Genomic DNA, 26,576 nt, shown 5'->3' with positions numbered 1-26,576 from the left:
TTAATAAAATTTTATTGTTTTCTTTCTTGGAGTCATGCTTTTCTTGTTCAAACAGATTCTGAAAAATTTTGCCATTTTTCTTGTTAGAAAACATTAAAAACGCCTTTCTATTTCATTTCCTGGCCAGTTATTTCTACTACTGGGGAAAGCAATTGATTAAAAGGAAAAATCTTTCCCATGTTTGCAGTCAGTTCTCCAAATCCCCTTCGTGCCTTTGTACTTTAATCCCTGGTCGTGTTGAAGGATTGCAATTCCCCACACAACGCCTCTGTGCCTTTGCTCTTTCCGGAAGATCCTTCCCCTATGTCATTGACTCACCCACACCACCTGTGAAGACTGACCACAGCCATGCCTCCTCCTGGAAGCCTTCCCCCGACACCCTTGTGTTGGCAGGGTCCTCAGCTGCTCTTTCCTGGTATCTCCGTTCATGCATGTCTTGTTTGTTTTCTTCACTTTTCACCCCAGTTGTCTGTGTATAGTCTCACTCAGTGGACTCTGACCTCTGTGGAGTCATGGGTCAGGTCTTAAACAAATCGGTGTTCTCAGAAGCTAACACCACATCTGGAACATAGTAAATTCTCAAAAAAGAGTGTGGCATGAAACTCCTCTGATTGGAAACAGCTAATGCCAGGCCAGAAAGACCTAACTTTCTAAGGACCTCTGAGCTTTTCTGCTACATTACTCTTGATATTTATACATAAGTTACAGATACTCATTCTTTTAGTATGTAGCTCCCAGAGTTGATTTAACAACACTTTGTTATGTGAAGATCGTGATGGAAGGTGAAGGGCTCGGACCAGCTACAGAAATCTTGATTCTTGTTGTTGAGTGTGACTCAAGAATCCATCCACCCAGTAAAATTAATGTTTAATGAACACACACTATAGGCCAGATACTGTGCCAGGAGCTGTGAATATAGCGATTTTCAAAACACAGGGGATCCCTTCAGGGAGCTTACAAAACTCAACTATACGATTACACTATTTAAAGAAAATACGCAGCTTGAAGAATATAGTTTGAATCTTACTTTTGGCATTGGACACCGTGGATTTTCCTTTAGTATATTTACTCCTATTTGGGGGGAATCTGGCTTTTGGCTACTTTTTCTTTTCTTTTTTTTTTTTAAGATTTTATTTATTTATTTGAAAGAGAGGGAGAAAGCACAAGTGGTGGGGGGGGGTGGGCGCAGAGGGAGAGAGAGAAGCAGACTCCCTGCTGAGCAGGGAGCCTGACGCAGGGCTTGATCCCAGGACCCCGGGATCATGACCTGAGCCGAAGGCAGATGCTTAACCAACCGACTGAACCCCCCAGGCCCCCCTTGGCTACTTTTCCTACCAGGACTACTGCCAAGTCATGCTGTGCCTTCAAGCAAATTAGAAAATGTCACACTGTCTTTGGGGCAGACTGGGCAAAAAAAAAAAAAATCCTCATATGTCTTCTTTTTAACCATTCTCGTTGGCTGATCAGGTACTCGATGACTTTACAATAAGTCAATAACCAGAATTTTCATTAAAGGAAGGAAGGAAGTGTCATTTCAATTCTCCCTGCTACTCCTCCGTGACTTAAAAGTGGGTTGAGTAATGCCACTCAAAGACTTCTACATCCTGGTCCCTGGAGCCTGTGAATACGTTAGTTTGTGTGGCAAAGGGCACATTCCATGTGTGATTACGTTAGGGAGTTCGAGATGGGAAGACTCTCCTGGATTTTCCAAGTGAGCCCAATATAATTTCAAGGGTCCTTATAAAGAGGGAGGCAGGAGGGTCAGAGTTAGAGAGAAAGATTTAAAGATGTCTTACTGCTGCCTTTAAAGATGTAGGAAGGGGCTGTGAGCCAAGGAAAGCTGGTGACCTCTAAAAGCTGGAAGAGGTAAGGAAATGGATTCTCCCCTAGAGCCTCCAGGGAGAGTGCGGCCCTGTAGACCCCTTGATTTTTGGCCCAGTGAAACCCATTTTGGACTTTTGACCCCCAGAACTGCAAGAGTAAATATGTGTTGTTTTAAGTCACTAAGTTTGTGTTAATTTATTACAGCAATGACAGGAAGCTAATATAAAGAAACAAAGTAGCTAAACTGAGGTGTTGGCTCCAGTAGGCTCTTTGTGGGAGTATGGTGAGACCCACCCCACAGGGAAACTCCTTGAAGGCAGTTCCACGCTAATAAAGTGAGAGAGGGCGGGCCCCCACCTCATTTTACAAGGGTTAAGAATCAAGCTGGAAATATCCAGTAGCAACCACAGACCAAAAAATAAATTTCATAAATAAGACATAATCCAAGAATCAGGAGTCAAGTAGAGATTGGAGTATGAAAGGCTCAGATAAGAAACAGGAAGGAAGGGTACAGGGTGTTGTTTTGCCACCCTCTTGGAAGCAACTTGAGTGTAATCGGAAGCTGGCCCCCGTACTCCAAGGACAGAGAGAGACTGAAGACAGAGGCAGCCACTCCAGGTCTGCAGGTGGCCATTTTAATAATAGCAGAGGGCATGACCCTTATCATGGGTGACAGCAATGGGTCTCTGCACCCACCCTCCAAATCTCAGAAATTTATAAAGAGGCCCTAACTGTGCTCAGTCACATATCCTACCAGTGTTCTCAACACCACAGCACCATCTCAAGGTTATGTCCTTGGAGCAGCCTCTGGGAACAGGAAAGGCAGGTGGGACCCACATTCCCGGGACAGAGGAGAGGCTGAGGAACCTCTGAGTGCCCAAGCCTAGCTCATGGGTCAGTTGGTGGCCACATGTTTTTGATGATGTTCCCCAACACACGGTAGCTTCGTGAAAGGATATCGGATTAGCCAAAGTTTGTTAGAATGTGGGCACCAAAAGCTTAAGGAAAGTCTAGATGACTTAGCAGAATCCCTTAGTGGAAACATCTCATTTATTGAAGACTGACTACCAGTTAGCATAAGTATTTCATTTAATTTGCATAATAACCCCATGAGTTGGGTGTTATAACCCTTGCTTTACCAATGAAATTCACAGAGGTTAAGTGACTTGTCCAAGGCCACAGAAAACACTAGGAAGTGAAGGTGGGGTTCACCTCATCTCTCCAATCCCAGGAGCCTTGTTCTTTCATCCAAACCATGCCACCTTCCTTTCAGGAAAAATGCTTGTTGACTTTTTTGGTTGTATGCACAGTTCAAAGCAGAAAAACATGATGTCACCTTTTGAGATACTCATTTTATCAGTGAGAACTTGAAAATGAAGTTAAAAATTAAGCAGCAGAGTCAGACTCAGGTGTTCTGCTCTGAGGATGTAGGGCCAGACCTGATGCTGTCTGACTGCCACGTGGCTCATTACTTATCCTTGTGAAACTCTGTGGAATTATTTGAAAGGGAGGAAAGGATAGAAACTTCTTCAGGGAGCCTTATAGTCTAGGGCTTAAAATACTGGTTTAATGGTGAAGGTAAGTGCTTTTCTTCTTTTTGGGTCAGAGGATAATTACTAATCAATCAAAGATCCATTAAAGGGAGGGAACAGTTTGAGGGAAGTCAGAGGAAAACCGTTAACAGCAGCCTAAGGATTCCCACCTGGGAATGGTTTCTGTTTCCAGAATGAAGAAGAGACTTTCTAAAGCATGCAATCGATTCAATCGATTCAATTGAACAAGGCTTGAGAGGCCACCAGGGCCAATGGACACTGGGCAATTCTCTGAGGATTCCGTATTAGCTGTGACACCTCGATGAGTTGGATGGGTTTCACTGTGGGTTAAAATACTGGATCAGAACTAACCAGGTTTGGGCTTGGGGATTGTGGCAAATGAGTCTTTTCAGATTTCTATGTATATTTGAGATTGTCTCTCAAGAAAAGGAGAATATGAAGTTGTGAATAAGATTAAAGGCAAGAACACTTGTATGCTTGTCGAGCTCACCTAGTTAGTTGCCCTCATCAGACAGCTCAGGAAAGGTGCCCAGGGAGATGATAATTTTGGTGCTATGGCAGGAAGCCCTAGGTGCAAACTCAGGGAAGGTACCTTCTCCCAATCTGCCAGAGAAGGTCCCTGGTCCAAAGCACAGTTGGGCTCGTACTGACCTGAAAGACAAGCCTGAGGTTGTCACTTGGAAGGAAGGAGCACAGGCGCTCCTGTGGATCTCCTGGTGAGCTGAGCTGTGAGTCCCCCAAGGCAGTGACCCAAGTGCCCTTGATCTGGGCCTTACTCTGCTTTCTAGCATCACCCACTATTGGTGCTTGATACACTTTTCTTTCTTTTTTCATGTTTAATACGTAAGTATTGACAGCATGACTTAAAGGACCTATTGGAATAACGAGTTTTTTTTCAGCACTACCAATCTTTCAGAAAGGTAGGCAGGTGATAAAAAGGGGCCTAAGTTTTACTAACACGGAAAACATTGCTTCTTCGCATGTTCTCTGATGTCTGTAGCAAGATGCATCCCTTCTTCCCCCATCTCGTGGATTCTAGTTCAGAAGAAACTTCTTTTAAAAGGACATGTTTAAAACCAATTTAACAATCAGTCAAAAGCACTTCCAGAGAAATGTATTTTATTTGCTCTAAATCTGTACTTATTAACCTGAGAGGGCCCGAGTGCCAATCTTGTGAGTGTTGATTATTAGTAACAGTTTACAATGCATACTTTACTTTTAGAAGGCATGCCTCGTACCTTGTTTTTCCCCACTCACAACTGTCCCGTGAAGTAATATCATCCCTATATTACCTCTTTTTTTTTCTATTTCCTGTTCAATTAAAGCTCTGGTAGCTTATGAAAAATGCACTGGTTTACCCAGATTGTAAATGGCACAGAAGAGCTTGGTCCCTGGATACCCTTTGAACTACAGGTTCATACTCTTCAACCACATGTAACATTTACTCTGAGTAAACTGGGGGACTCGACTAACAGAGATGATGCAAGACAGACTGAGGGTTAGGGGAAATTTAAGAGCAATAAAAAGACTACTCTAACAAAATAGTGCATTCCAGACTGAGACAAATAGGAAAAAAGCCTGCTCTTTTGTTTCTGCATAAACCATATTGTCGACATTATTAATTTTATATCAACTACAACTCTATACTGTATCATCAAATTATTTTTAAAAGGAAGAACTTTCATTTACTGTCTATTCAATTTTTCTATATACACTTACAGCTTTTGTGCTAGGACTCACTAGTTTTTAGAAGTGTCACTGCTGAATGGGAAGGTCCTTAACCTGTTTACAACTGGACTGACTCAACCCACTGTCTCTGAGTGCATTCCAGTCATGACAAGGCTCAGACCCCGGCATTTCATATGCTTCTGTGATTATTTTGGGAAAGTAGTTTTCATTATTACATTACTGAGAGACCCTAGTGTAGAGTAGTTTGGGATGTCTGCCCAATTTCTCTCTTTGTCCCATGCAGAGGAAATAGGAAATTAACAAGTGAAATCAACTATTGAGACAAAATTCAAAACAGTATGTGAAATCATGAAGACTAAGGTAGGGATGGCAACAAGTGGAAGGAAGACAGCTGAAGTGACAGGTTTGTGATATAATTCCACTAGCAAACAAACAAACAAACAAAAAGCAAGAAAAACTAGTCATTTTTCTTTTCTTCAATATTCAAAGCTCCACTTGAAAGTATTTTCATCATCAAATTTCCTTCTGGAATAAATGTCTAAAACCATTTAAAGCCATATGAATTCTTCTGTAGAATACCTCAAAATGAAGCTACCCTATTGGGTTCTAAGCTGAGCTTAAAATAGGAACATAAAGGGGAATTGTATTTACAGATAGGATAAGCAACAGTCTGGCCATTGGGAGAGCTGGTGCTGGCTCTGTAAACGGTGTGACTGGGAGTCAACCTCTCAGACGTCCTGCACACCGATTTTCTTACCAGCAAAATGAACAGTTGGGCCAGAGGATCTCTGGAGTGTCTTTCAGCTCTAGAGTTCAGACTGATTGGTGAGGTTGGTGGGAAAGCTTTCAGTGGAGTATGGATATCAGTAGTCACATATACAGCAAGGAAGTTCCCTTCAGGCAGGTCTTGGGAATTTACCTAACAAGGGAAATCAGCTAGAAAGTGGTCCAAACTCCAGGTAAACGAGATGTCCTTTGCATTGTGCTTCAAACGTGGTTTGCAAGTTTCTCATGAAATTCTTGGGGCAGCACTCAGGATCTGAGTGAAAAGCACTGAACTGGGCTTCTGAGACCATCCAGATGTTAGCAAGACTCGAAAGCCTTCCACAGCGGGACAAAAGCCAACATGTTTCCTGGTGCTGACCTTGTCTGGTTTAGGCACTGGGCATCTATTTAGGTCAGGGTAAACAAATGAGAAAATTTCAAAACTTCGAGGGGGAGATCTTATTCTTAGAATTCTAGAAACTTTGGCAAGCAGAAGGCTATCCAGTCTATGCTAATGAAGCCTAATTACTGTTCTTTCAATTAGCTTCCTTCGGGTATAAAATGAGTATCTGTGATTTGTAAAAAAAAAAAAAAAAAAATCACTAGGTGGATCTGGAAAATTGTAAAGAATAACGTGAGCACCGTGTTCTATAACCCAGAATTAGCCCCGGCTGGTACTTGTGTGAATCTTTTTCTTTTTCTGCGCACGTGCAGGAATCAACACCGGCATGGCCACTGCTTTGTACTCCAGGGTACCCACATTTCCCTCACATTCGTCAACATCTTGGGGACATTATTTTAAGAAAGTCCATCATAAGAATCTATTAAAGTTGACTCACTAAAAACCTTTTGGTTAGGTTAATTTGTCTCCAATATTATGCTGTAATAACTAATCCTGCAAAGAATTTTTTGGACAAAACTTTTTATCTTATCATTCCTTATGAGCCTCTATCCTAAAGTCATGGAATATGAATGTCCCTAAGGGTGCAGATAATTCTTGTTAAATTGATGTGCAGAAAGAAGGCAAAGTTCTGGGTGATGAAATATAAGCATGATACATGTATTTATAAAGTCACGGAGGCTTCAGCTTAGGGACAGCTGCAAAACTGACAGTATTCTGAGGATAAGGATTGTTCCTAAAAGAAGTGTACGTATCCGCAAAGAGGGTTCGGCCAGTATACAAATATCGAATTAAACATGTCCACTTGGGGATCATGAATTCTCTTTTCCTGTCAAAAAACGGGTTTATTTGTAATTGTAGTAGAAAGCCCCACTCAGTGTGATTTTACAGATGGTCTGAAGAACTTTTCAGTCCAATAAAGTGTCCAATTTGTGTGTAACAAAGACAGCAATAAACATTTCTGAGCCTCAAATGTAGTGTACCTAAGTGTTATGCAATGTCATCCTTCTTGTTCAGAGAAGACCCAGTGCAGCATTGTTCTGGTTGTGCAGAAGGAACAGAAGCACAGTCATAAGGAGAGCAAGGGTATTCTGGAACTTTCTTGCCAGCTCCTGAGCTTATTTAACGTTCCTGTCCTCTGGTCCACCTCCAGCCACGGTACTCCTCGCCTTTGCGCAGTTCTCCGTGGTTTGCAAGTTTCTCATGAAATTCTTGGGGCAGCACTCAGAAAGCAGCTGATTCTTACTGAACAGATGAAGGAAGGGATAGTTGCAGCATTTAAACAACCAGTTCTAAGTCACACAGCCTGATTTTCTTATAAAAACCGAGTCCTCCGTTAGCTTAACAAGAGTGTACTGCAAAATGTAAATCGCATAGCTGTGTCGGATCAAAACTTTGATGCTGAGAGAAGGCCACATTCACATGAAAAGTTATTTGTGTGTCTTGTTTTGGACTGTTGTCCATCCCATAGATAAAACCCAGTCGTGGTGAAAGAGATTCGGAGCAGAGGGAAAGTTCACAGACTGTGCTGCTATTTCCCAAAGAAGCCAAATGGACAAGAAGTCTTCCACCAAGAAAGGTAAACCCTCCCCTCTGGTTTGCAGGCACTTTATGGAAGAGTGGGCACTCATCTCCAGCATTGTTGTTTTCCTTGCTTTCTCCTCCTAATTTTTTTTTAATCTTATCACCCATTATAAAGACTCAAAGACTCAACAGAACATTGTACTAACTCCAGCCCCTCATCCTGTTACCTGTTGTTTTTTTCTTTAGGGAGCCCGACTGAGTTACTTATTAGAAATCAAGCCAAATGACCAATAAATACTGGACATAAGGAATGGAATAAGTCTTGAAAAAGTCATTTTAAACAACCTATGTATGAATTCTTTTATAGTGTTATTGCCAAGTGGCTGGCTATTTCCCAGAGCTTGGAATCCTCCAGTAGCATGGGAATAACTCTTTTGCAGGCAAATAATCCTATTACAGAGCCTATTTGGCCATTAAAAATGATCTCTTTCATTATATTTTTATCTGCTTGTTCACAGGTCCTCTCTTTATTTCTCTTTAGTTCTAGTTCTCCAAATTCACAGAAAAAAATCGAATCCATCATTCACTTGGGAACCCTTGCAATATCGGTCCCTTGTTCCACTTTGTGGGGACTTTTCAAAAAACGTGTTCTTCTTGGAGACACCTGAGTGGCTCAGTTGGTTAAGTGGCTGATTCTTGATTTCAGCTCAAGGTCCTGAGATTGAGCCCCATGTCGGGCTCCATGCTCAGCAGGGAGTCTGCTCGAGGATTCTCTCTCCTTCTCCCTCTGCCCTTTCTCTCTCAAATAAATAAATAAATAAATAAATAAATAAATAAATAAATAAATCTTTAAAGAAAATGTGTTGTTCTTGTAACATATGAAATTCTCATCCAGCACTATATCACCTACAAACTCAGTAAAAATGGTTCTCCACATTAGTTTTTTAAAAGCTGAATGTATATGCAGTCAGGTCTACAGACACACAACAAAAATGTTTCCAAGTGAACATCAGACTAAAGAATCAGTGGATGTGCTCATTTACACACACTCTCTCTCAAATATTTCAAATAGAATCCTTGGAGGTTTGGTTAGCTTCCTTCAACAACAGTTCTCTAAGTATAAACTTCCAAGCTTTATGGTGAATGAATATGCAGAACAGACAGGACTTCTGACTTGCAGCTGGGTGACTTGGGTTTTGTTACTGGCTCTGCCACCACCTCCCTCATTCAATTTATTTTGGGACAGTGTGACCTAAATGCCTTCACTTAGGTTTTCCTATAGTTACCATCTGCTTCCCATACCTCTGGAAAAAATGGCCATATTTGCTTTACTTGACTGTAAGATCCCAGATTGATTCTCTTCTAGCCAACGAAAGAATATGGCAAAGGAACATTGTATGTAGCCGTGGTTATTTCAGTGAAAAAAAAAAAGCAGTGGGGCTGAGTGAGGTCTCTGATGTTTTTTTCAGATTTAGCCATGGGATACGTGGAAAGGTGGTGGCCTCAGTCAGGATGTTCATTGTGTACTTCCATATTGTCCTCTAGGTCCAGAGTTCTGTTCCTTACGCTATGGACTGGCTCTCATCATGCACTTCTCAAACTTCACCATGATAACCCAGCGTGTGAGTCTGAGCATTGCAATCATTGCCATGGTGAACAGCACTCAGCAGCATGGTCTGCCCAATGCCTCCACAGAAGGACCTCTTGCAGACACCCTCAACAACCCCAGCAGATCCATGAAGGAATTTAATACAGGGGTAAGTATCATGGAGAACTATGTTCTTTGTTGAGAGGGAAAACCCAGTTTGAAAGGAAGGATCTTGATTCTGTGAAGCATAGCAGCATGAATTTTCAATGACCAACTGAAAAAAGACTGGAATTCTGTTTTTGAGATATTTCTTACCTCTGTGATAAAAATAATCCTTCATTGAGATTGTTATGATTATAAGGTGGGGGGGACTACAGAAAAAATTGTGAAAACTTCCACAAAGAAACAGAATACTAGGTGTCTTCCATGAAAAACTTGGCACAGAGCACATCCTTCTGCCAGATTCTATGTAGATCTCTGTACCTTTCCTGTCTTGGGGCCATTCTGCGACTCTGTAAGTTCTATATAACAAATAGTAATGCACGGGATTTTTGCCCATAGCTCTGCAAATGAATTTTGTCCTGTGGAAAACCAACTGATACTCTCCTCACTTGCCACTCAGTTGAATAAGCCAATTTTGCCATATATTTAAAATCTAATTCAATATTACTTCCTACTTATGGGTCTTTGAATTCTCTTTGGACCAGTTGTAATATCTTACCAATTCCCTTATTAATCAATGAGTTAAATAAAATCTTTATCACAATATTGTATGAGAATCATGATTACACCTTATCTTTAAATTTTTCTTTAAACTATCATTTACTGTACATTCCTAATGTTGCCCTTGTCGCCCTATTTCATGATTTTATTATCTTGGGCCCAGCTTATTTATAATAACCTCTCTGCCTCCAGTCTTTTCTCCATTATTCATCCTACACATTCACATTCTCATGCTCAAGATTCCAGGATGCCTTCAAGTTGCCAAACTTCTCTCTTGATGTGCTTGCTCCTCCAAAATCTGGCCCCACCTCTCAGCACACTCAGATTTGCTATCAGTGGCCCAGGCTCTGAGTAAATCAGAGCCCTGGTTAGTTTCTCTTCATCTGGTATCATTTCAAATGCTATAAGTTCACTTTTGCTCTTCAATAAAAATGAATTTTCCTATTTCTCTTTGTGCAAATCATCGTCATTCTTCAAAGGATGGTTCAAGTATTGCTTCCTTCCTGGGATCTTTGCAAATTGTTCTTCACTTTTCTCAAAGTCCCTATTTTACTGATGTTTATCCTCAAACTTGAATTCTCACCTGAATCATATATCTTGCATTATTTATAATTATTATAAATGGATAAAAATAATTCATATTATATATATATATGTATTTTTGCTTCTTTACTTCAATTTATAGCATGATGCCACATATCTAGTGGGTTACCAAAAACTATTTATTGGCTTACATCATGAGAAGAATGTGATCTTATTAATATGCAATATGTGTTTTAGGAAGTCATCTCTGCCAAGGCAGACCATAATTCCTAAACTTGATTTTAAGGACTAATTTTGATGAGAGGTCAGTAAAGTTGTGTTTTTTTAATTTTTGAAATGAGAGTCAACATGTCCCCTAACTTTTCTCAGAAGCAAATAGTTAAAGGAAGCTCTTTCCCAGATGAAATATCTCTCAATGGCCTTTTTTCATTTAATATTTTCCTATCTTGTATTCATTTCTTTATCTCTTTCCTTCTTCATTTCTTTTGTTTTTACTCCCCCTCTGAAAGGAGCAGATTAGGGGTACAATTGGTTGTTTGTTTGGAAGAGGTGGGATATCTGTTCTGTAAAAAATACAACCGATGAATCACTAAATTATCTCTGAAACTAACAACACACAATTTGTTAATTAAGTTGAACTTAAGTAAAAAAAAATTTATAGAAAATAAATAAGATCTTTTAAAAAAACAAAAACAAAAAACAAAAAACAAAACCCAGAAAAGTGGATTTTTATACTAGAATCCCACCCACCCTAAGCAGCACTGGTTTTAAAGTAGACTTTCATAACAGAACTTCTTAGCAAATAATTTTCTTTCTTCCCCTCCACCCCCCACCAGGCCTCTGTATATGAATGGAGCCCAGAGACTCAGGGTATCATCTTTAGCTCCATCAGCTATGGGATAATAGTGACTCTGATCCCAAGTGGATATTTAGCAGGGATATTTGGAGCAAAGCAGATGCTTGGTGCTGGTCTGCTGATCTCCTCTCTTCTCACCCTCTTTATGCCGTTGGCTGCTGACTTCGGAGTGATTTTGGTTATTGTGATTCGGACAATCCAGGGCATGGCCCAGGTATCCAGCTACTTTCTCATTCTGAGTGGGATACAGGTGCCCTAATTCTACTGGAGATCAAAGGTCTTAATGATTTTCCTTTCAGGGAATGGCATGGACAGGTCAGTTTACAATTTGGGCCAAGTGGGCTCCCCCACTTGAACGGAGCAAGCTCACCAGCATCGCGGGCTCAGGTAAGGATGTGCATATGGGTGACAGCTTTGTAATCGGCTTCGCCCCCGACGACGCATCTTCCCTTCTCTGCATGGGATGTTTTGGGGGGGAGAGGGAGAAGGTGTTACCCAGAAATGTGACAATGTGAGACAGTCACATAACATCTGTGAGAGAAAGAAAGATACGTCAGTGCCGTAAAGCCACTAAGGCTCCGAAGCAAGAGGCCACTGTGAGCTAGGATAGTCAGCAAAGCATTGTCAGAAAATGTCTGTAACTTAAATGGGCATAAATGCAAAAAGATCAAGTAAACTTAGGGGCACCTGGGTGGCTGAGACGGTTAAGCGTCTGCCTTCAGCTCAGGTCATGATCTTAGGGTCCTGGGATGGAGTCCCCTGAAGGGCTCTCTGCTCAGTGGGGAGTCTGCTTCTCCCCTTCTCTCTGCCCCTCTCCCCCTCACGCTTGCACTCTCTCTCTCTCAAATAAATAAAGTCTTTAAAAAAAAAAGATCAAGTAAGCTTATATAATACTTACCCATGGTGTATAAACACTATTTTAGCAAAGATATACACATGAGAATTAAGATTTCACAGTGGTAAGGAGAGAAATCAGGCTGGAAAGTTGAGTTTAAAGAGCCCCCGTGATTTCTGAGCTCTTTGCTATTCTGAGCTAATCTTCACAGCAACTCTCTGATAATTAACAATTTTTAAACTCTCATTTTATAAAGGAGGGAATTAACATACGCAGAAATCAAGTAAATTGCTCAAATACCAATAGCCAGCCTGTGACAGAGCTGAGATCTGAGCCTAGGCAGTTTGGCCCCAGAGCGCACTCTCAGTCGCCCGGCCACCTGCCTCTCCAGGGCATGTGAGCAGATCACACCAAGGACTTAAATGATTTGATCACTGCCATTTGCCCTAACTGGTAGCCCTGGAAGTGTATACTTGCAGAATAGAAGTGAGGTTCCCTCAAGCCTCTCACTCCCAGCTCCAATGTACAGCTGCATCCTACAGATGGTTTTCACTCCAAAGCAACCCTCCTGCATTCTGGCTCCTTCCATTGCAGTTGTCCTGTCTTCTCTATCTTTAAATGCTCTTGATGAGGGAGCAGAAGGCTAGCGGAGGACAAAGCACAAGCTGACAGCCCGCAACTCCCACTCCTGGGTGGGATACGTGTGATATTCTTCCAGGAAGCCCCCAACTATCTCAATGTTAATGCCTTGCTAGAGGAGGAAAAACAACCTTAACGACAATGGCAAGGCCTCCAGTATCTTTGTAGGTCCTCTTTAGCGTCTGAAAATCCTTTTGAAACCTCCATTTTCCTTACCTCCCCCAACCCCACAGTATATAATCAGCCACAGCTCACAACCCCGGGGCAGCCGCTCTTTCTGCCCACGGGTCCTGTCCCTGCGCTTTAATAAAACACCATTTTGCCCCAAAGGCGTCTCAAGAATTCTTTGTTGGTCGTCGGCTCCAGACCTCACCCCACCGAACCTCACCTGTATTCCAAAACCACATCACTCTCTGCTAGTCCTCTCTCTCCAGCTTTGTTCCCTGCAGACTTCTCTTCCCATCAAAGCCAAGTTATCTCCTCAAAGCACAGATGAGGCATCTTTGCTCACTTGCTTGGACTTCAGTGCTTTCCTCCATGACTGCAGATAAAAACGATCTCCTTATTGCGCGGATACAAAGATCGGCTGCTATATGGTCCGAATCTGCTTTTCCACTCAGTATCCCTCTGTAAGCAAGGCTCACATCACACCACCTACAATCTGTACTTAACTTCTTTCTGGCTCTACTCTCCTTGCCCATTTTCCTGGAAGGTTCTCTACTCCTAGCTTCTTTTACCCAAGATCCGTCCATTTCACTGCTTAGCTCATGTAAACAAGTTGTAAGCCTCATTGTCAGCTTCAACACTCGCCGCTTGTACACAACCAGAGCATACTGTAGTCGATTACTGTAGTTGTATTCTACAACCTTTTGTTCCCCCAAAGTGCAGATTGGGACCCATACAGGGGTCATAAAATTAATGTAGTGGGTCAAAACCAGTATTTAAAAACAAAATAGAATAGAATAGAAAATGTTGGAGTGCATTACACATGGTGAGTCTACGTATTGATTCATGAAACTTTTGTTTGAGTTTTATGCATGTGTATGTCTTTGTGTATGTATAGTGTCGCCATGTAAAATGCATTTCTTATTGTGGATCTCTGTTAAATATGCTCCCACTCCAAAGTCTACACTATATTATATTTGTAATCGTGAATTTTGCTCATGCTTTTCTCTCCAGCTGGACTGAAGGCTCCTTGAGGTCAGAGACTGTATCTTATTAATCTGTGTAAGACTTTTCTTTCTTGTCCTCAACCTCATATTGCACCCTGCCAGAATGCAACTCTGATTCTAAGGAAATACTGGTGGGCTATGATTGCAGAGAGTTTCTATGACAAACTAAGGGATTTGTACTGGGCTCACTGGTGTTAAGGAGCTCTTGAAATGTCAGGAGGCATACCATTCTTATTTATCAATTCTAAGTACTTCACATGATGTTACTAGGGGAGATCTGTGAACAGGAAGAAAGGCTCTCCTCACTCCGTAATTCTACGTCTGCCTCCTCTCTGTTGGGACAATGTCCAGGGAGGCCACTCAGTCTCAGCCCTTTGCTGTTTTCATAACGTGCCTTTTTTGTCCGTCTTCTCTTCAGGGGCAGCGTTTGGGTCCTTCATCATCCTCTGCGTGGGGGGCCTAATCTCACAGGCCTTGGGCTGGCCTTTTATCTTCTACATCTTTGGTGAGTCGTTTTCTCCTGAATCACAAGCCCTCTGTTTGCCAGCCGTTTGGTTGGATGCCCACATTACCTGTCACCCATTTCCATGTGAGAGAGAACATTGAAGATTGGTAGCTTCCTCCCTCCAATCTAGGAGACGACTCTCTGTGTGGTGTTGACGTCTGAAGAACTGGGAATGCAGCATTCCCCTCCCACCCCAGGCATCTTCTGTAGAATCTCCACCACCACATCTGAAATGCCAGGTCTAGTTGCCTTGTGGTTAAAATGTCAGGGTCACCAAAGTTTGGTGGGATACACTTTAAACATGTCTTCATATTTTATTGTAGTTATTATTTCTGCCAAGATGCCCTTGACCTATGCTCTACCAGGCAAATCTTGCAAAGCTCATTTAAATGCACCCTTCCAAGTTGGTTAATTGTCTGACTCTTGTTCTTGGCTCAGGTCTTGATCTCATGGTCATGAGTTTGAGCCCCACACTGGGCTCCATGCTGGTTGTGGAGCCTACTTAAAAAAAAAAATGCATCCTTCCCTAGGGAAACTTCCAGGACTTATCACATCAGATGCAGTCTTTAGCCTTCTTCAAATGACAGATCTCAGCAATGAGACACATTTCTGTTCTATTGTTATAACCAAATGATGTCATTCAATATGATTCTGGCTTGTATGGCTCTCTCATTAATGATGTTAATCCCAGGTCATCTTTGGTCCACACGTGTTAATCAGGTATTGTCAAGAAATATTTCTTCTGGAAATTCGTAATGAACATATTGTTTGAATACAAATAACACTGTCTTTTGCAAATGTGCTGGAAATTTTGCTTTGCCACACTGATTTTCGGGCAGGTCGTTTCATGTGTGTATGACTCCTATGTTCTCCAATCCTGACTACTCAGATCTTCCAAAATAAGACAATAATGTGTGTAATAAGAAATTGCTGTTAATGACAGATAACACTGTAAACCACTGGAGTCCTAAGAGTAATTAACCAGCTATGCAATGGTACATTCATGCTCATGTTCTCTCCAAAGTGCTCTGACATTGACAAATAGCAGTCTAAATTTGAGAGTTGGTATCTGGAGAGCTTTTAAAAGGAGATTTGTAGAGGCACCTGGGTGGTGCAGTCCGTTAAGTGTCTGACTCTTGGTTTTGGCTCAGGTCATGATCTCAGGGTCCTGGGATCGAACCCCACATTGGGCTCTGTGCTTAGCAAGGAGTCCACTTGAGATTCTCTCTCCCTCTCCCTCTGCCCCTCCTGCTCATGCTCTCTCTCTTTCTCTCTCTCTCACTCAAATAAACAAATAAATCTTTTTTAAAAAACGGAGATTTATAAAATAATTGAAATAAAGAAGCAGGCAAGTTTAGTTCCTTATGGTGGAATAACCATGAATTGATAGGTGTGTTTTGAGGGGGATGTGGACCACATCAGAGGAAACTCCCTTCCCCCAGCAGAGAAATCTACCCAAAAATTAATGGGGTCCCGGCTTCCCAGGTAGCATTGGCTGTGTCTGCTGTCTCCTGTGGTTCATGGTGATTTACGATGACCCCATGCATCACCCATGCATAAGCGTCCGGGAAAAGGACTACATCGTGGCCTCACTGGCTCAACAGGTACAGTGCATCCCTTCCACCTGTGGACCATGCGGAGGCCTCTATGGCAGGGGAGGGGCCCATGGGAGAGGCAACCTCAGGCCTGTTCTAACCCCATGCTGATTAGATATTTCCTTTCAGTCCAGTTCTCCTAGACGATCTGTCCCCATAAAGGCTATGGTCAGATGCCTACCACTTTGGGCCATTTTCACGGGGTTTTTCAGCCATTTCTGGTTATGCACCATAATCATAACATACCTGCCGACGTACATCAGCTCTGTGCTCCACGTGAACATCAGAGATGTGAGTATCCTTCCGGTACTTCTATGGAAACAATAATGGCGATAAGGAGAAATAGTTCCACGATGCCTACTGCACTCTGGCCTTGCACATAACCACTCATTTAACCTTCACAGTGACCTTGAGAAAGGCATGTAATGATTCCTATTGTCCAGGCATGGACCTGGGGACATGTGAGGTCAGCTGATGTGCCTTGGATTGCACAACCACTGAGTGGCCCAGCAGCTGCAAGAGCTGAGTCCTCAACCACTGAACAACATCGCCACACCAGCCGATTCTTCAGTGTCTCTTAGAGATTAATAGCATTTTTCTCTGGAGACCAGTGTAATCCCTTGTAACTGGCCCTCTTACCTGAGGCAGTGGTCTTCTTCTGTGGAAAAGAAGAACTTTTAACTTCCTAAAAACCACTCAGAATATCCGGGGGTGGCTAACAGTTGCCTGTGGAACTGATAAACATTGGGGCCATCTGCACATCTGCACTCACTGTACATGTTTCCTTCCTGCAGAGTGGGGTTCTGTCCTCCCTGCCCTTCATTGCTGCTTCGAGCTGTACGATTCTAGGAGGCCAGTTGGCAGATTTCCTTCTGTCCAGGAACCTTCTCAGATTAATCACTGTACGAAAACTCTTCTCATCTCTAGGTAAGGATAGGTGCTTGGGCTTGGTTAATTAATCCCTTTTCCCACACCTGGTCTGAGAGGGGGCCTGATGCTGCGTCTCATTGCCCAGGGCTCCTCCTTCCATCGCTATGTGCCGTGGCCTTGCCCTTCGTGGCTTCTAGTTATGTGACAACCATTATTTTGCTGATACTCATTCCTGGGACCAGCAACCTGTGTGATTCGGGGTTCATCATCAACACCTTAGATGTCGCCCCCAGGTAAGACCTTTCCCCATTTGTTCCCCTCACCCAGGCCCTTTCGGAGGTGTTAGGCCTCAGCCTTTTTCTTGCAACTCTTTCATGTTACGACATGCACAAAATGGTAGTACAATAATGACAAATAACTAGAAACGTCAGTACGTGGCCATGACCTATTATGGCATTTTAAGAATAAAAGTTCCCAATCTCGGCCAGGAATCATTTAGATGAAAAGTTTTCCAGGCCTCCCCACCAGAGACGGAACTGTATGCTCTGGGAAAGGGCCCACACACATGTGTTTTGGAAAAGCTTCCAGAGTGTTGATAATATCAGCTCCCACATATGTATGCAATTGCCATGAGCCAAATCCTACTTGATAGGCGATTATCAACACATCTAATCCTCACAACTGCATGAGGTAGGTCCGATTGTTATCCTCACTCTAAAGGGTAGAGGACTGAGTCACACCAAGGTGAAGTGACAGGCCTGAGGTCACACAAAGGCAGAGCCAGGCTTTGGCCCCAGGCAGTTTGTTTGGAGTCTGCGGTCCTGGGCCCTGCATACACTGCCTGTCTTGCTGAGCGGCCTTGGGATGGGGGTGGCAGGTGGATCTTGGGCTCCCCAGAGACTGAAGTGGCCCCTGGTTGTTGACTTGGCAGAGAGGTGATTTCAGGGTTGGCAAACAGGCATTACCCCTAATGTCTTTAGGTAAACGAAACACTGCATTGGGCAAAATGACTTTGCTATTAGAATTGAACTGCATTAAAGTTTGAGTTGCTGAAAAGCCCCAGATAGCTTTCTACATAAAATCATCTGTAAAATCTTCGGCCCACAGGTATGCAAGCTTCCTCATGGGAATCTCAAGGGGATTTGGGCTCATCGCAGGAATCATCTCCTCCACGGCCACCGGATTCCTTATCAGTCAGGTTGGCCAGTTTCTTGAACGTCTGCAAGTGGCAGGTATTGCTCTAGGCCCAGGGACTCGTGGCGGGGCCTCTGCTCTCCAGGACGGCGTGGTCTGACAGAGACCGCAAGCGTGGATGTCTACTCAGTCCCCCTAGTCACGGGGGACTTGAAATGACAGTCTATTAGGTCAGATTCCCCAGGGAAAGAAAAATATAAGCTGAACTTCTAAAAATGAATGGATGTTGGATGGATGAAAATGAGCAGTTCAGGTAGAGAAAAACAGCACCAATGAGCTCCTAGAGGAAAAAAAGCATGAAACGGTTCTGGGTTAGAACCAGAGTGAATGATACATGTCAAGGAATGGTAAGAGATACAGAGGAGCAGAAGGGAAAGATTATGAAGAGTCTGTTCAGATTCATTCTAATTAGAAACAATTACAATATGGAAGCATAAAGGGTCCCAAGGCCAATTTAAATAAAGGGAGGTGAGGTCATGGCGACAAGAGCATGGCTGTGAGCATGCGCCACAAGGCTCGCTCCGTGTGAAGTGTGGGCTGGGAAGACAGAAGAAAAAGCAGAGCCAGGCTGGGATGGCAGAATGACAAGAGTCAACTTATAAAAAAGTTTTATTTTTTATTTTTTTGAGAGAGAGAGAGAACGGGGTGGGGGAGGGAGGTCCGGGGAAGAGGGAGAGGGAGAGAATCTTATGCAGGCTCAATGCCCAGCCCAGAGCCCAACACGGGGTTCCATCTCACAACCCTGAGATCACAACCTGAGCTGAAATCAAGAGTTGGACGCTTAACCAACTGAGCCACCCAGGACCCCAGCTTACAAAAAAGTTTTGTTTATTTTTAACACATCTCTATGTGATCTAGTTTCCAGGTTCATTTTCAACCAAATCGCTAGGAATCTGCTGTGATTCTAAAGCCACAAATGAACTATGACTTACCAGGGCTGGGTGAGGAGGGTCATTCCAGCTAAATACGAATCACGTTATATTGAGACGCCCATCTAAGGGGTGTTGGCACTGATGTCAACAACCAAAAACAACTAAACAGAGAGAACACAAGGATAAAAGCTTAAAAATGTCACTTTAGGCATAATTCTAAATGAGTAATGTGATATTTTTGTGAATGTTGAGATCCAGATTTCTAGAAAGACGTTAGTGTAGGTTAATTCATTTTGGTTTAAAGAAAAATCCATCTTGAGCGCTTGGGTGGCTCAGTTGGTTAAGCAACTGCCTTCAGCTCAGGCCATGATTCTGGAGTCCCGGGATTGAATCCACATCGCAGGCTTCTCCCTCTGACCCTCTCATGCTTTCTCTCTTTCTCATTCTCTCTCTCAAATAAATAAATAAAATCTTTAAGAAAAAAGAAAAATCCATCTCGACCCAGAACCCACTGTTCATTTTAGAGTCATTCTGTCTCCAACAATTTCATAAAACTTTCTTTGATAAGTTAAGATGTTAAGTGGCTATTGCAGCTCACTCCTGCTATACTTTGAGATCAATATTGCAATACACAAAATGGAGGATTTCTAGAGCTGGTGGGGAAGGAGCCGTGAGACTGATAGTTCTGTGTTTTCTGCTTCCAGGATTCTGTGTCTGGATGGAGGAATGTCTTTTTCCTGTCCGCTGCCGTCAACATGTTTGGCATGTTTTTTTACATCACATTTGGACAAGTAGAAATCCAGGACTGGGCCAAAGAGAAGACCCTCACCCGCCTCTGAGGATATTGAATTGCAAACTGAAACGCAGTGCTGACCGTTAACTTTTGCAACGTTTTTTATGTGTCATCATTCTTCATATTCTTGGCCATAGGCTCAGCGGTTCTCAACTCTGGCTGCGTGTTGGATTTCCTGGGAAGTCTCTAAACCACACGGATGATGGGGCTGCCCGCAGAGACTCTGAATGAACTGGTCTGAGGGAGAGCCCGGGTGCCACAGGTTGTTAGACATGCAGCAGGGTGTCTAGCATGCAGCCAGGGTCGACAGCTGCCGGACACACTGGAAACGCCAATTCCTGTTGCCTTTGAAGTTTCCTCTTTGGAAAGTACTGGATGAATAAAAATCTATGTGAAAATAATCACTGATAAGTACCTTCATGGGGGTGATTATGGACACAGAGAAGACCTGTTAGGAACCGTAGTCATGCGTTATAGAGCTCAGCATGGAACAGAAATTTAAGGCTGTAATCCACAGAATTAACTTTTTTATTATTTGTATACATTGTGTGAAACATGGATGTTTATTTATGTGGCTAAATTCAATTAAAATTTACATGCTAAAATTAAAATAGACCATTTTCAAATTATTTAGATGAGGATTATTTCTGTCAGCTGAAACAGATATCTACTTATCCTTAGCTAGATTCCAGGGAATTAATGACCAGGAAATGACCAGGCAGAGAGTTAAATGAATGTGGTTAACTAGAAACCCAGAGAAAGAAAAGACAGAATTGAAAGCTCAAGGGGAGGCAAGCTGGGCACTTCCAGAAGGTACAAGGAGATAGTTTGGACCATGTAATGAAAATTGAAGGGAGGCAACAGATGATCCAAATGAAATGAGGATTTATAAGGAGAAGAATACTGATGGTATAACAAGACGGAAGAAAACATAGAATGACTTCACATACCATAGAAGTTCCTTTTTCGGGCTTGAAAAAGATCGTTTGAGCTTCTTCCTATTTTCCCAGGACTAGGATTGTCACCACTGTCTCCAACAGGAATTAATTGTGGTTCCTACGTCTTAAAACACATCCTCTAGGCTGTGAGAGCTCATACACAGAGCTGACGCTGGTTTTGCCACAACTGTTCTAGAAGAGAAATTCTTGCCATCTTTAAAAGCCCCACAGAACCACAGGGATGGAAAAGAATCTCATAACGCACATCAACAGGTATTTCTGAGCGGGTGTTTCAAAGAAAACAGATGGCCAGGCTCTGAGGATGATGTTAAGATGAGAACACTCTGGCTCTGTCCTCTGGGTATTTACAATATAGAGAAGAAGGGGAGTTTGTAGAAAACGAAAAGAAGAGAAAAAGAGAAGAGTCATAAAATGGATGGGCAGATTAAATACAGGAAAAAAAGAATAAAAAACAGCAGACAACCCAACAGAAACATGGGCCAATGTCTCGAACGGAGACTTCATGAAAGAGAAATTCTAAGTGACCTAAAGATATAAAAGGTGGTCAACTTCACTAGACATTAGAGAAATGAAAATCGAAACCACTGCGAGATAGCACCACGCACTTCAACAGAATGGACAGAGAAAGTGAGAGAAGTTGGAAACAAAGATTGGCAAGGGTGTGGAGCAACTTATACTCTCGCCCACTGCGCAGGAGTGCCAGTTAGAACCTCTGGAAGCTGCTTGGCAACGTCCCCTAAAGCCAAATGTAGGCATTCCAGTGACAGACACTTCACTTAGAAACGTCCCTACACATTCAGAGCAAGATGGGCAACAATGTTCGGAGTAGCCCAACGGGAAACGACCCCATTGTCTGTCAAGAGAAGAATGAGCAAATCAATAATGGTCTATTCACAAAGCAAGGCGAGTGAGGACACCTCAGCAAGGATGGATCTCATAGATGCGGTATTGAGTGAAAAAAGACGAACAGTATCTTCTTTCAAACACAAGTAAAGGTTTTCAAAACAGACAAAACTAGTTTATCCTCTTAAAAATCAAGTTAGGGCTTCGCCTCGGGTGGAGGTGGTAGCAGTGGCCAGATGAGGAATGTAATGGAGGCTTCTGGGCGCTGGCATCTCCTGTGACTTGGGTGCTAGTCACATGGTGCTTTCACTCTGTGGAAAGTGTACATTTATGTAGGTAAAAAGTAAAACATTTACTTAAATCCAATGCTTCATTCATCTCAAAGCCTCTTTCTGTCTTGGGCTTAGGTCTGATCAATGGAGCAGGTAGGAAGGAGCCCCTTTCACGTTCTTCCTGGCTGCCCCCCTCCTCCTCCTCCACGGGACCCTCCAGCATCAGAGCAGAAGGGAAGGCAGCCGAACAATCGACGCTGTCAGCTTTTGGATCACAGTCCAGATTCCTAAACAGCAACATGTATGAGCTCAGGCTTCCCACGCATGTCCTTGGAAGCATCCGTGGCCTCGAAGGTAAGAGCAATGGTCCTGTATGTCCAGGGTTTTGGAGCAGCTGCTACGATTGATTCCTGGCAGACAACATCTCTGGGTCAGGGACTCTGTAGTTACTGTTCCCCACCTAATGGTTTGAAGAAGGGTTACATTTATGGTTCCCAGGGGCTTCAGAATAGGTGCAGCTGTGAGTTGATCCTAAGCATCTCTAGCCAACCGCCTTCCCTAAAGAGCTTTTTCTAACATTAAGTCATGCGAATTAATTCACTTTTTCAAATCGTTTATCGACATCTATCTAACAATGATATGAGCTGCTTTTTCTCTTTTGACTTAAATAGTATGAATTATATGAATATATTTCTTCATGTTGAGCAAACTGTACCTTGAGTATTCTTTTGACACCATCAGGTTTGACTCACTAAATAGTTTATTTAGAACATGGCTGTCCTATTGATTTATGACATTGGCTCTGAATGCACACGTGTCATGTCTGGATATGAAGCTTATGCTGATTTCAAGAAAAGAATGAGAAACTCTTTAGCGCCCAATAATCTGGAAAAAAAATAGAATGGAAATTGTATTATTGCTTTTATTATCTGAGGGCTTGAAAGCATTGTTTGTAAAACTATGGAGGCGCATAGCTATTGTGAGGAGACTCTTTGGATAACTTTCTCAATTTCCTTCATGGTTATGGGCTTGTGAAGGGGTTCTATGTATTCTTCCATCAGTTTCGACAATTTATGTTATCTTGGAGGATCATTCATTTTATACATAATTGAAAACATATTTGCAAGATATTGAAATGTTTTATCAAATAATCTTTTTAATAATATATTCATTTTTTTCTGTATCTGAGGTGTGAGCTTCTTTAGGTTTCTGACATGAGGCGTGGGTGCTTTCTTTCTGCTTCTTCATTAGACAACTTAGTGATTTATTTATTTTAAAGATAGTTGTCTTTTTTTTTTAAGATTTCTTTATTTATTATTTAGGGAGGAGAGGGGCAGAGGGAGAGGGAGAGAGAGAAGCTCAAGCAGACTTCCCTCTGAGTGCGGAGCCTGATATGCAGCTCAATCTCATGACCCTGAGATCGTGACCTGAGCCAAAATCAAGGGTGGGACACTTAATTGACTGAGACACCCAGGCACCCCAAAGATAGTGGTCTTTTTATTTTAGAATCTGTTGGCTTTATCTTTTATCAGTCTTACTTCCTATTTCCTTCAGTTTTACTTCTCATAAATTTTGTTTTGAATACTTAGCTCATTTATTTTCATTTACCTTTATTTAATCATGGAGAGAACTTAAGCCTCCAAGGACTTCTCCTCTAAGTCCGCCTTTGTAGGAAGATTACATTTTGCTGTGTTGAGCCCCCAAATTCATTGTTTTCTTAATTAATTTATTTATTTAAATAATTCATTTATTTCTTAAGGGAATAACTCATGGAGTAAAACAACATCTGTTGACTCCTACCGTATATGCATGAGGAAACTAGTCTCTGAGACACCCGGACATCGCACCCAAATACAGTCCCCTTGGTTTCATTACTGTTCTCTGAATTTGTGTTCTAACTTGTGGCAGTTAATGTATTAGGGTTGCATTAAGTCCTTTCCATACCAGAATTATATTCTGTTAAGTATCGCAATTGTCACTGTGATTTGGATGTAATTCAAGGTCCCCCCTAGGGTGAGGCAGGCCAGGTGCCCAAAACTTAAGGAGACATTCTTTCTCAGGCTTGGGCAAGCACAGAACTGACCCAGGAGAGTGAGCATCCCTTCATTGTCACGTCCTGGGCACCTCTCACTTTTTTCTTAACCGAGTTCTGGCCACTGACTTTCCCTCTTCCCCCTTCTTCTTCTCCTCAAAATATTCCAATGGAGAGTATTTTGGAAAGTACTTGGGTAATCCTCTGAATTCCAGAACAGCAGAGAATTTCTTTCTTAATATGCCACACTATCATTATGGAGCCTAAATACATTAAAATATTAAGTTAGCCAGGAAAAGTTTTGTTTCACAAAAATTTCCAATCAGTATTGACTTCCTGCGAGTCTCTTCTGGTATCTAATGCAATAAGGAAGGCTGGTCAGCCAACTAATTTTTGTAGGACAGGTGTATGTAGGTAGGTGTGATAGGGTTCTCTCTTTTCCCTGAAACTCGATACTTTTCACCAAGAAGTCCAAGGTGTGAATCACTTTCAATTTGATGTTGCCTTGAATATTATGAGTAATTTGCTTTTCGGCTAGTGGTCTTGGAATTTCCTTCAATTTTTTTTTTAATTAATGATTCTTCTCTATTTGTTAAGAATCCCTCATCTATTTATCTGTATGCTAGAACCTTGTTACCAATCTTCCAGTTTCTGCTGACTTCATCCTTGAATCTTTTACTTTGCTTTCTCCCTGGTGGAAGCACACCGACACATATCCCAAGCTCTTCTCCAACTTCCATAAGTTCCAAATTATTTCTTAAAATTGCCTGAAAATATGCTGACGTCCACATTATTCCTCTTCCCATTTTTAAAAAAAAAGAAAGGCATGCACACCTTTTTGTGAGCCAATGTTTAGAGTAAATACCTCCGGCTTATCAACAAAGGGATAATTCCAAGTACCAGGTTGGGGATTACCTGTTAATGATTAATACATTCACCTAGCTCTTGGTTTTCCTGCCTTTCCTGGCCTGTTGTGTGTGTTTTTATTATAGGTGAAGGTTGACCAGGGCTGGAACGTTCTGAATTCAGAGCAACAAGGAAGGTTAGGGAACCAGTTCTTTGAAGTGAAGCTGGGATATTTTCCCAGTTTCAAGATATATTTGATAAAATTCTCAGATAAAAAATTATGTGGTTACTTCTAGATTGGGTATGAATTTTACAATAATGTGGTTCAAACCTCTATTAAAATCAAATCATGTCATGAAATGTTTACTCTAATTGTAATCATTTCTCCTCTTATTTCATCTTATAAAATGTTTAATGTTTTCTTTTATTTATAAAACAACTCATTTATATTTTTGATGAAAAGTGTTAGATGTCAAGTTAAAAATGTTCAAGGAGGTAGCTAAAGTTTCCAAAATTCTTTTATGCGGTACACAATCAAAAGAGTTTGAAGCCTGTTTCTCTCTATAAAAGGTCTATTTTTAAGCAGTATCCATTCTGATGCTTACTATTCCTGGTTTTCTTTAAAAATTTCCATAGCGTTATTAACTAGAGTCTCTCTTTCATAGAACCCACCCCCTTTTCCTCTCAGTGCAATGTCATATTCTGATTTTTATAACTTGCTTCATAGAATATTTATTTGTTTTGAGTCCTTTCCCAAAGTTTTAGGAATTTACTCTTCCTCCTTTGAGAAAATCTCAAGAAAAATGTGTCCATTCTCTGAAGTCCATGGTATTGATTTCCTTTTTCACGTTGAGAATTTTTTTAAAAAAGTCTGTGTTCCTGAGGATTTGGGGTTGTAGTTACAGAAACCAACTGGATCATTTATGCCACCATGGATTTATTCAAAGAAACCGAAATGGGGCTACTCCAGGGATCAAAGTGAAACCCAAAGAAAGGTAGCTACAGCAGTTTGCTCCCCTGCTGAAATAAATGGTGTTGACTTCTAAATTCTCCATTCTCCAGTCCCTCTCCTCAGTATTTAAGGTCTCAGGAGAGAATTTAATTGGTGGAATTTAGGTCAAGTGCTGGTTTTTTGGCTTTAACAGAGCCTGAGGATCTGAGGGGCAAAGTCTCAACTGACCCCTTCAGCTTCCAGAGGGAGGTCAAAACACCATGATTCACCATCACAATGTGTTCTCACACAATGGGAAAGAGATAATTCCCCAAAATAAAGCTTCAACACTAGAAAGAAGGGGTAAGAAATCTTGGGAATAGGTTTATATGAAATCTATTTTGTTTCCTTTTTAATTATTGTGGAAGAGAACCAGTTCTATCTGAGACAGCTGTTTGCCAAAATAAAGTGAGGATCGTTTCTCCTTCAGAACTGCCCCATGCTGCTCTGGATGCCACTACAATTCTTAGGACCTGAGCTCTGCCCTAAGTGATGTCAGTTTATGTAATGACTAATTCATGTTAGTGAGTATGCAGAGGTTGCTGATTGCATGGACATATCCATCCAGAATATAACGGCTTCCCATTTGTGTTGAAACCACTTTCCAAGTGGTCATGTCTAGTTACTTTTCTGAAAGCAGGGGAGTAGTCTCTCCCTGTTGATATGTGACTCTTCCGTTCCAGAAAGTGCCCC

General features: G+C 41.9%; 1 protein-coding gene across 2 annotated transcripts; it reads left to right on the top strand.

Moving 5' to 3' along the window:
* Window positions 1–7,782: 7,782 nt before the first annotated feature.
* On the top strand, window positions 7,783–19,986 carry SLC17A2 (solute carrier family 17 member 2). Of its 2 annotated transcripts, XM_088024144.1 has the most exons (12): window positions 7,783–7,810; window positions 9,301–9,512; window positions 10,847–10,849; window positions 11,446–11,679; window positions 11,765–11,852; window positions 14,530–14,616; window positions 16,102–16,220; window positions 16,341–16,502; window positions 17,006–17,138; window positions 17,227–17,374; window positions 18,189–18,279; window positions 19,852–19,986. In XM_088024144.1, exons 1-12 carry the CDS (start codon window positions 7,783–7,785, stop codon window positions 19,984–19,986), a joined length of 1,440 nt encoding a protein of 479 aa, XP_087880270.1. The 2 variants fall into 2 exon arrangements, with proteins under 2 accessions (XP_087880270.1, XP_027963314.2); XM_028107513.2 differs by lacking the exon at window positions 10,847–10,849.
* Window positions 19,987–26,576: the final 6,590 nt, after the last annotated feature.

The sequence above is a fragment of the Eumetopias jubatus genome, unplaced genomic scaffold (assembly GCF_037043125.1).
Source record: "Eumetopias jubatus isolate StellerSeaLion01/CBP00866 unplaced genomic scaffold, mEumJub1_p1.0 scaffold_6, whole genome shotgun sequence".
In the NCBI taxonomy this organism is placed as follows: Eukaryota; Metazoa; Chordata; class Mammalia; order Carnivora; family Otariidae; genus Eumetopias; species Eumetopias jubatus.
The sequence above is the reverse complement of the archived record's forward strand: the minus strand, read 5'-3'. Positions and strand labels throughout refer to the sequence as shown.

Bases quoted from the DNA above. Each gene is read 5' to 3' on its own strand.
- SLC17A2 (XM_088024144.1), top strand. From the start codon at position 7,783: ATGGACAAGAAGTCTTCCACCAAGAAAG. The intron at 7,811-9,300 runs GTAAACCCTCCC...ATTGTCCTCTAG, and splicing joins GAAGTCTTCCACCAAGAAAG to GTCCAGAGTTCTGTTCCTTA. The intron at 11,680-11,764 runs GTATCCAGCTAC...TTTTCCTTTCAG, and splicing joins CAATCCAGGGCATGGCCCAG to GGAATGGCATGGACAGGTCA.